Raw genomic sequence first — 10,252 nt, forward strand, 5'->3', positions numbered from 1 at the left:
TAGAAACCTCATTGCTTTTCTTATGTAAATTTTTACTAATTAGCATGACAACAGCATCATTAACATAACAAATGGCGAGAGGTCTATATCATAACAAGGTCAACACCAGCCTCACTTTCATTTAAAGGCCAGGTAACTAAGCACACAACTGTAAAGAGGTCTATTATCCTACATTAACGCCATTAAGATCTTAGTAGTTTATTTAATCGAACGAACGAGTACCCAGAGAAAAACATAAACTTATTTATTAGAGAGTTTCCATGATAAAGTAAATTATAAACACAAGTTTTCTGGAAAGGTCTTACTTAATAAGTACGTACGTATGTGTGTGTATTAAGGTTACTATTTGGAGCGGTTTTTAATTGAGTCAGTCGGACAGGATTCATTGCATTTCGACCTCTTCACATGGAGGATTCATCTATGGAATTGACGCCGGGCTTCACTGTATTAGCCACAACCTAGGGAGACAATAAAACTACCAGTGATTATATCATTCATCATCATCATCATCGTAATTGTCATAATCATATGATCTGAAGATGAGGTTCATACTTTTTCCAACCGAAGGACTTGACTCACCTGCTTGCGTGAAGAACGGCTACCATTGTCAACCAGACAGGGACAAAGACTGCTGCAAGAAAAATCAAAGACAAGTTAAAGATTGTTCTCGTTCTTGTCCTGTCTCCTCGGCAGGAAATGGAGTTCGAAAATACATAGCTGTATAAAGTGTCTGCGTGCATATGGTAAGTCGTATCAGGGAAAGCAGCCTTCAAGAAAGTGAATCGTTAGAACTTCCTAGCGACTGTTCGAGTGTTAGCATTTTTGTTAAAAGTGTTTTTACCATTCTAAGTTCTGGAATTGATCGATTTAGCGTAGGAAACATGGTGTACTGTCCTCTTCAGATATTTTGAAGCTGAGTTATTGACTACCATACTTCAAGTTTTCCTTCTGTTCAATAATTTCAGAGCGTCACCTTTCAAAAAAAGCTCATCAATTAAAATATCCAGCTTTTGGTTCCAGTTCTCCAAGAGTTTGAACATTCAGTTGCAATCTGTTAAGTAATTCCTTTGGCCAATCACAACAGATGTGGACATTCAAGTTAGCCAATCATATCTCAAAGCAAATTCATGCAACCGGCGCTTAACGCGGGAAAACGCGCAAGCCCATCACAAATGATTTTAATAGTAGCTTTAGCCTCTGATTGGCTGACACACAACCTTTGGATGGTTTTCACCTGACATCACAGCAGCCATGTTGGTGCACAGAACAACAGAGAAAAAAGTCAGTCTTCTGGGAATTCGACGCTATCATAATGCAAAACATGAGCCTTAATTTCCTATTGTTTTGTGCACCAACATGGTCATGCCATCAGGTGCAAAATGCAATCGATAAATAACATCCACACCAAAATGAAATTTGTATCCACCTGCAGTAGCAGCAGAGTTAATCGGACATGCCTCATCACAAGTCGTCACAATTTTGTCAACATCAGCTACGATCGAAGAGTAATTTCTCTTGACTTCGTCGCATGCATAATGATTGTTCCGCAACACCACGTAATCGCACTTGGTTGCATTAAAATTCATTACATTGCAATCCTTATCGCTGATACCGCTTCCCTTGATTTTGCATTCCAATGTAACTGTGACAGTTCCGCCAATGTTACTACACGATTTGCTGCAATCAGATGGTGGGAGATTTTCCCCAGAAGTGCCTGTACTGATGGTTACTGTCGATTAAAATGTACCAAGAAATTATTTCTTTCATTACTTTTTTTTCACGGCAACGAGCTTGACAATCAGACATATTTTGATGCTTCTCTGGTTTGACGAATTTTGAATGTAGTAGCTTTCGTTAAGGTGGCTCAAACCAGTTTAGTTTGCCGTTATGTGATACAGAGTTGTAGGGTCAACAGTTCTAACAGCACAGTCTCCCAGAAAGCGCTCAATGTCATGATACCATTTGAAACATCAATTATTGCTTAACACGATGCGTTTATAAGCATGACCTAATACGTCACCATATTTTGTCTTTAGTTGCTTGTATCTCTAAAACGAGCTTGGTGACCCCCGTTTTTCTTTGCTGGAAAGTCTCATAAGTTCGACAACTTAAGATAGCTCTACATCTGCTCCACGGAAGTTTTAAAACTCGGCCGTCCTCAGCCAGCTCATCACTTTTCAGCAATGAAAAAATCGGGGTCACCGAGTAATTGATGTTTCATATATGACACAGAACATTACCGTTATATGAAACAATGTTGTTAAGTTTATACTTTCAGTAGTACAGTTTCTTGAAAAGGCTGAAAATGGTTTGAGTCACCTGAAAACGTTAAAATTCAAAGACCCAAATAAATTATATCTTTTAAAGCTACATTAAAAATTCTCCAAAAAAAGGAGCATCAAGCCATATATGTGGATTTCAGTTAAGTTATTTTTAGAGGAAATAAAGACGTGAGTTTCCGGGGACGTACACATAGACCATAGGTACGTACGTTCAGTCACAAAGACTTAACTAAACTGCATTGTTTTAAATTATTAAATGTCACATTTTTTGCTTTATAACTCGCTGAACGCATAAGAACTAGCACAGCCCGCTGGTATTGTTCTGGTTCTGCCTAAATTCAAACAATAAATGATCATTCCAGTCTTCTTTTGGAGATCGGTGGAGAAAAATGCAGAAAATAGCCGTTGGACATACCATTTATCAGCGATTGTGTGGAAGAGGTATGCATTGATGTGGTCTGGTTAGTGACAAATGCAGCACTAGTGACCACTGTAGAGGTTCCCACTGTGAATGTTGCTCCCACTGTGAATGTTGCTGTCCCTGTGACTGATGCTCCTGTCAATGTCGCTGTTGCTATTGTTGTTGATGTTGTTGCAGAAGCGCTGTCAGTTGCTAGTGAGGAAGATTCAGATATTGTTGGTGATACAAGAGAGATTGATGTTGTTGTTGTTGTTGATGTTAAAGAATCTGATGATGATGATGACGTTGATGACGATGCAAATGTTGTTGGTGATACAAGAGAGGTTGATATTTTTGCTGTGGTTGATTTTAAAGGATCTGATATTGATGATGACGTTGTCGATGATGACGTTGATGATGACGTTGATGATGGCGTTGATGATGACGTTGATGATGGCGTTGATGATGGCGTTGATGATGGTGATGGTGATGGTGATGGTGATGGTGATGGTGATGAGGTGGACGACGATGGTATCGTTGTTGTTGACGATGATGAAATTGAGGCTGGTGACGAATATGCACCGGATGATGACGATGAAGAATTTGACGATAATGACGGCGACGCGACGGACGTCGGCAATGATGAATTCGGTAAAGATGACACTGATGTGGCGGAGGATGATGCTGTATCTGAAGAAACTGCCAACGTAGTAATAGACGAAGATGACCACGAAGACCCTATCAAAGCGGATGACATCAAAAAAGTCATCCAGGGACTTGCTGCTGTGTTGTGGACGTTACACAGCAGAAGGAGAATAAAGGCTACACTGTAAGATAGTGGAGTCATCTGTAAAGAAAATGTAAAAAAAATCTGTCTTTTGAGCTGGAGGACCTGTGGACGTTAAAAGATGACGATACCTACATTGCTTAAAAGCTACCCCAGCAATCAGCATTGGACATGAACCCATGACCCGGAGCCTACAACTTTACTGTGTTCATGTCACGGCGTTTTCACAGACCGATTTATTTTTAGATTGAATTTCCCGTGAATGAGACTCCCACAGGAGCCCGATGACCAATTACAAGAAAATAATCTGACGTCATAGGGTCACAGTACCGTAACTGCCTTTGTTTTTTTCGTAAAAGGTAATCTAAAAATAGATCGGTCTGTAAAAATGCCGCGACATAGGCCCAATATGGGAGTTGAAGGCCATGGGTTTTTGCATTGGAGCAGTACTGTACAGTAAGGCCCTCTACATTGGCCAATATATTTGGCGAGAACGAGACCGCAGCTTTTACTGTTTAGAGGAGTTTGGGTAACCTAATAAAGCACAAATGACGAGTTTACAATGACTTCTCCACGAAACAATACAATGCAGTCTAAGATTTTGACGGTTTTTCACATGCATCAATCAAGTGAAATCAAGTGGTATCATCAATCAGGAGGTATCCACCACTCTCACTTGAGAGTGGTATACTTTGTTTCATTTGTTAAAATTAATCAAACGCATGCACGTGATGCGGTCTACATCTGCGGATTGGTAGTTGACTTGGCGTACTCACGGCTAAGCAGTGTCACGATAATCAATGCAACATAAATCCATAGTTAATAGTTAATAGTTAATAGTCCATGGTTAATAGTCCATGGTTATGAAACCCGACAAATTTCTTTGTTGTAGGTTTTTGTTCTCTTTTTTGGCCTTGACCGTGCACAAAACGCAATACTTGTTTTCTCCGTACTGAGGAACTAACCAATAGAAACGTGTTGGTTACGTAATTCATGCATAGTGTATGAGAGCAAAAGAACAGATTGTGCACGGTCGTGGACTTTCCAGTCGATTTCAACCTAAATCTTGGCATCTTTGTTTGCTCCTTTGATGTTTGCCGTACTTCCAAACCAGTCCCCTGTATTATTAACTATCCAACGTTTAGTTGCTGGCAGCTGGGAACTTGTATTAAGTCAAAATAAAATTTACGTCACAATTAGCACTTTTTGATAAGTAAGATATGACGTAGTATAAGTTCATATTACCAATCCTGTGCGGTCGAGTTATAAATTTCCATTTACGCGATTAGAAGACATGGATACATGCCATACAACAGAAACAAACCACTCGAACACTAATTGTTCATTATATTTGATGCACATTTTGTTTGTGATACCCAGCAAATAAATCTTATCTCTTTGCGTACAAAAAAAGTGTTAGCGTTTATTTTGGCGGAAGATGTGGTATGATTTCATGTTAAGGTGGAAAAAACGAGGAACAATCTGTAGATTTTTTTAAAATGAGATCACTGATGAGTTTTTTGATGCAGCCTGTAATTAGATGCAAAAGTTGTGAAAGCTGTTGATTCGTTTGACAACGGTTATTCAATGGGGCAAAGTACCTGCAATTAGGAAATAGCTTTTTTTAAAGAAGAAAGTCAACGTTTTCATATCAGGTAAATTAGTCTTGGGAAATCCTAAACATTGTTTTTCGATTATATGGCCACTATGCAGTGTACATGTTTTTTATCAATCTTCAGTAGAAGAATATATTTAGCTCGATGACGTTGATTTATAAGTAAAATGAAAACGTTATTTCTCACGAATGAGCTTGCGAAGAAGGCCGAATAACTATTTTGCCGGCACGGGAAAAACGCGGCCTGGGCTCCAGGCCGGTGCATCATGGGTAGAAAGGAAGGGGTATAAAAGGGCGAGTGTAGCACGTGATAGTCCTCTAGGCCTCTGAATCAAACCTGTTTTTAGTTTTTTCAGGTATTTTTGCTGCACTATCGACATTCTTACCTTTGTAAAGCCTCCGTAGGAAAGACTACCAATTGCTGGAGCACGAGCCATGGTTCCTACTCAGATTTCCCCCTTTTTTTTTCTTAAGGGGTTTTTTACGTCAGGTTTTTTTCTGGCCTCCGTTCTAGTGGCACTTCTATTGTAAGCGATTGCTCAGCCCCGTTATTATTTTTATCTTTTTTTGTATTAGCGTTCTTTACCAGTATTCTTTTTTTCTAGTCTACCAGCGTAAACTGTACGGTGTTTTTGTATTTTGGGTTTCGTGGAAAACCCGGCCTAACTGGCATAACATGCTTGTCCATAGGAGCATTTTGTCCAACGTAGTCGATACCCCAGCCTAACTGGCATGTTATGTTTGTACATGGGGATTTTCGTCCACAGTAGTGGACACTCCAGCCTAACTCGAGTGATGTGTTTGTGTTCGGGGATTTTCGTCCAGAGTTGTGGACACTCCAGCCTAACTGGCACGATGTGTTTGTATATGGGGATTGGTCCAAAGTTTTGGACACACCAGGCTATCTGCTAGTTGTACGCAAATTTCTTTGCTCTGTAGCTTCAAACACGTTATATTTGTATACGCGGGCGATTTTGGTCCAAAGTAGTGGACACTCTAGCCATAATACCAATCAGATCCCCCTCGTTTAGTTTTCGTTATGTTCGTGCACGTCCTACCTTTATATGTAATATGCTCGTCAATACATGTACTGTTTCACACCTACTTTGAAGATGGACGTCTTTTTACAAGATTCCACAAGGACGGATTACACAAGTGGTCGGCTGTAGGAGTTTATACCCGTCAACGGACAGTTATTCAATGAATGTAGATTCTTATTTATGTAGTTGCTGTATTAAACGTAGTTTGGGTTGGTTCATGTCAGGCCCTCCCCAAATAAACTTATTTGCCTAATAGCTGTGTGTTCATTCGTTGTGAAGTGCAGACAAAATTCAATTAAATTAAAATTTAAACTGCATTTATCAGTTTGCGTGTAACACATTTGGTAGCAACTTTGCGTAGAATCCCATAACCCTCGGTAAACCTCAGACAAAGCTTTTTTTTATATCGAACATTTTAAAACCGAGATTTAAAGTTTTCCTCTCTTCTTAAGTCATATGATCTCGGCCCTCCGTTCAATGAATAATAATAACACATTAGTTGATTTTAAAATTCACCTGCGGTTTGATATGAACTTTCCGCGAGCGCGAGCTGCTCAAACAAGGAAGCGAGTTCAGCATTTGCTTACTAATCTATAGTATTTTTTTAAAGACATGAAAACGACAACTCTTGTTTTGTAGTCAGTGATAATCGAAACGAGCTCTGATGAAAACCGCTCTTCCTTCCTGAGGAAAGTGAAATTAGTCATGAAAATGCAAACTGAAATTTCTGTGAATTTCAAAATGCATGCACACGTGTAAATAAAATATCCAAGACTTTCTGCCCTGAAAGCAAAATAAGTTGCAGGTCATCGTCATCGATTTAAAAAATTTGTGTTAGTTCTCGCAAGAATTTGTTGTAAAATGTAAAGCTTCAAAATCATGACTGTGGCATATATATGTGTTTGCCATCTTATTTCGTTTTGTTCTCACAACACGGCACGTCTAATTCGTTCAATCTTTACCTGACGAAAAATTGACCCCCGTGCTTTCGTCAAAGACCGCCATGAAGAAACTTTCGTCGAAAATTAATTATTTACACTGTTTTATGCATTATCTTCCTCAAACAATATTATCCTGTATTGGGAAGTCGAGTCAGACGATATAAATGATGTCTGTTTTCAACGTTAGGTCAACAGAAGAATGATATCCAGCTTGACAATAATGTGTGGTTTGAATTAGATTTATCCACCTTTACAGAGGAATCGCATTTGATGACCAAGTAGCTCACATTCTTTTCTAAAAAAATCAAACTTAATGTGAGGTGACGTTCGACTTCTCACAGGGAAGAAAGGAATCCAAATCGAATTCGTATTATGAAATATTTTGGTAGCAATAAAATCCGTAAAAATTCTCAGTAACCGAAATTTATGCCCAGCTAGAATGTAATGAAACCTTCATAAGAGAAATAAAGCGTCTGAAACTTATTTAAGCCTCTTACCTTGATTTGAGAAAACTCTTGTGGGAAAATGTATTTACTTTGACTAAACAAATTGCACTTATGTTGAAATAGGTGCAAGGCGATAATTTGCGTTTCACACAATATTAAGGACTATATATGATATATTCAAAAGCTTTCTTATTGGTGTTGCTAGGGAAAACAACTGAGTAATGCAAACATGACACACTTTGCTTTCGCTTGCTCTTATTTCCTGGATACAGAGGACAATATAACGCAATTTGTCTATGTGCGGTTATCTTTGATTTGCCTATTTTAAATATTAAAGGAAGGTCTAAGTTCGTTGTCATAGAAACAAAACAGCTTAGCCGTAGTTCTGCTGAAAAAAAAAAACTGAATTATTTCTTGACATTTGAAACAATTCTCTTTTGTTTTTGCTTAACAGCCAGCTGTACTTTTAAGGAGAAGACTAATACCTTTTCTTATCTTTTTATTCACGGTTCTCCATTATTCGAGCGGTTTAAAACGCAAACACAATTAATTGTTTATCTACTGAACGAATGTCATCGTCTTTTCCTTGAAACAGTTGCTTCCAGAGTTTAAGAGCGCTTCATTAAGTTATTATTGCAACACTTTAACTGACATGTGTGAAGCGAAAATTAATTAAAAATAAATCAGACAAGTGAGGCACAAGACCTTTAATTAAGCAAAGTTTGCTCCGTAGCCTATTTTTTCTTCTTTTATTTTATCGATTCTATCACATTTACACAAAAATTGCAAAACTTATCAAAATATAAAGGCTGTGACAATACGAAAGGAAAATTGTAAACGAACATGATTCTTCTAAGGATTAGTTTTCCTCATGCCAAAATGCAAGGGTTATTCCTTGCTAGCAGCGATCCGGCTCTTTTCGTTTGCGTTCGCTGTGCCGATCTCGTCAGCCCAGTAAAAGCAAAAAGAAAAGCGGAGACCTCTGCTATCGGTGAACAAGTTTAAAAGAACCTTCCTTTGTTTGCAAATGTGTCTGAGACCACTTCTGACAAAAATAAAGGCGATGAAACATCTATTTTATCGCATTTTCTGTGCAATTAAAAAAGTGACTGCGAAGGAGATTTTGCAATATGCGATCTTACTCATTTCCGGACAGGAAGAACAACGAATGTGAAGTTATATATATTTTGTTAATTTGAAATAACGTAACGTCAGCTAGGACGAATTATCTGACCAAATGAGGTTTCCAGCAATGTACAAGACTTTTACTTGTAAGACTGTATATGGTTCAAATTACAGCAATATATCTATTTCATAATCACGCGTTTAGAGAACTGTTAAAACCACAGTGAAAAATAGGAAATGGAATTGGAAATTAAATTTGTTTACCCACGCAACACCTTAAGAGCGCTCAGGAGCTCGTTCAATATGTGTCCGTGCATTTTGGATCGAATTGGAATTTGGCAGTGTTGGTTTTTGAGAGGAGAGGGGAAAACCGGAGTACCCGGAGAAAAACCTCCCGGAGCGAGAAGAAAACCAACAACAAACTTAACCCGGGCCACATTAGTGGGAGGCGAGTGCTCTCATCACTGCACCATTCGGGAAGCAGCGGTGGCGCAGTAGCCGAAAGCAGTGGCCTCCCATCAATGTGGCTCGGGTTCGATTCCCAGACTCACCGTCATATGTGGGTTGAGTTTGTTGGTTCTCTACTCTGCACCGAGAGGTTTTTCTCCGGGTACTCCGGTTTCACCTCTCCTCAAAAACCAACATTTGACTTGATTTGCTTTCAATGTTAATTTCAGTTTACAGTGTCCCCAACTCCAGCGCTATAATGACTAGACACTTAAATAAAGATCCTTTCCTTAATAAATTGCAAACTATCGCACCGATGGGATATCTGTGCTTTACTCTTTTCGAAAGGGAAAGGAAAGGAACTTTATTTAAGTGTCTGTTCTTCTAACGTCATGGGATGGGGACACTGTAAACTGAAATCAACAAATCAACGCAATTCAAATGTTGGTTTTTGGGGCGAGGGGAAACCCAGAGTACCCGGAAAAAAAACCTCTCGGAGCAGAGTAGAGAAACAACAAACTCAACATATGTATTACACATATTACACCGAACTCACCACTGCGCCATCCCCGCACTCGAATAGTGTGTGGATTCTTATGTAGCACAAAAATGTTGAGCGGGATCGCTTACGATTGAGCTTGAGAATTTTTCACTGATAAACAAAACAGAAAGGCCAGGTGATACACTAAAACCCGGTGTGACACATCACGCATGCGCACAACCATGGCACCCGGTCCATTAGCAGCCAATCTTCAAAATGGAATTCCCCTCTCCCCTCCCCCACTCAATCAATGTTGAAATACAAGGAATGTCTGTTCACAACCTTGTTCCCAGGGTCTCTTTGTCAACGACAATGCAGACCCTGGGAACGAGGTTGGTCTGTTCACTGTTGGCAACGTTGTTCTGGGGGAAGGGGGCAATTATTCAAACTCAGTAAGAAAACCAGCTTCAAGGCGTGAGTGTCCCAAGATACTGATTTGAAGCTGCAATAGTTTCCACTCTCTCTCCAATGACGACCACAGTAGCCCCTGTCCCTCCCCTACTTGAGATAGTTTGGACACTTCCCAGCGTGCCATACGGTAGTACGTTCTTCTCTATTCTTCCTCTTACATCTCCATCAAATTCAGTCATGGGTCACTCGAACATTTGGTTTTCTCATCCTAGAACTT

At 39.4% G+C, this 10,252-nt stretch overlaps 1 protein-coding gene across 3 annotated transcripts in view; it reads right to left on the bottom strand.

Annotated features, from left to right (window-relative positions):
* The window catches only part of LOC138049444 (uncharacterized), a 10,686-nt gene extending 914 nt beyond the window's left edge, over positions 1-9,772 (bottom strand). The window contains exons 1-5 of one of the 3 annotated variants that reach the window (XM_068895721.1): positions 9,640-9,772; positions 2,698-3,529; positions 1,427-1,729; positions 580-631; positions 1-458 (exon numbers count right to left, since the gene is read on the bottom strand). The exon at positions 1-458 is cut by the window's left edge and continues 914 nt beyond it. In XM_068895721.1, the coding sequence (XP_068751822.1) occupies positions 440-458; positions 580-631; positions 1,427-1,729; positions 2,698-3,529 (1,206 nt within the window). In that variant the 5' untranslated portion in view covers positions 9,640-9,772 and the 3' untranslated portion in view covers positions 1-439. Of the gene's footprint in view, positions 459-579; positions 632-1,426; positions 1,730-2,697; positions 3,530-7,562; positions 7,654-9,639 lie in introns of those variants that run through there. The other 2 variants (XM_068895719.1, XM_068895722.1) reach the window with 2 other exon arrangements.
* Positions 9,773-10,252: the final 480 nt, after the last annotated feature.

This window comes from Montipora capricornis, chromosome 5 (genome assembly GCF_036669925.1).
Source record: "Montipora capricornis isolate CH-2021 chromosome 5, ASM3666992v2, whole genome shotgun sequence".
In the NCBI taxonomy this organism is placed as follows: domain Eukaryota; kingdom Metazoa; phylum Cnidaria; class Anthozoa; order Scleractinia; family Acroporidae; genus Montipora; species Montipora capricornis.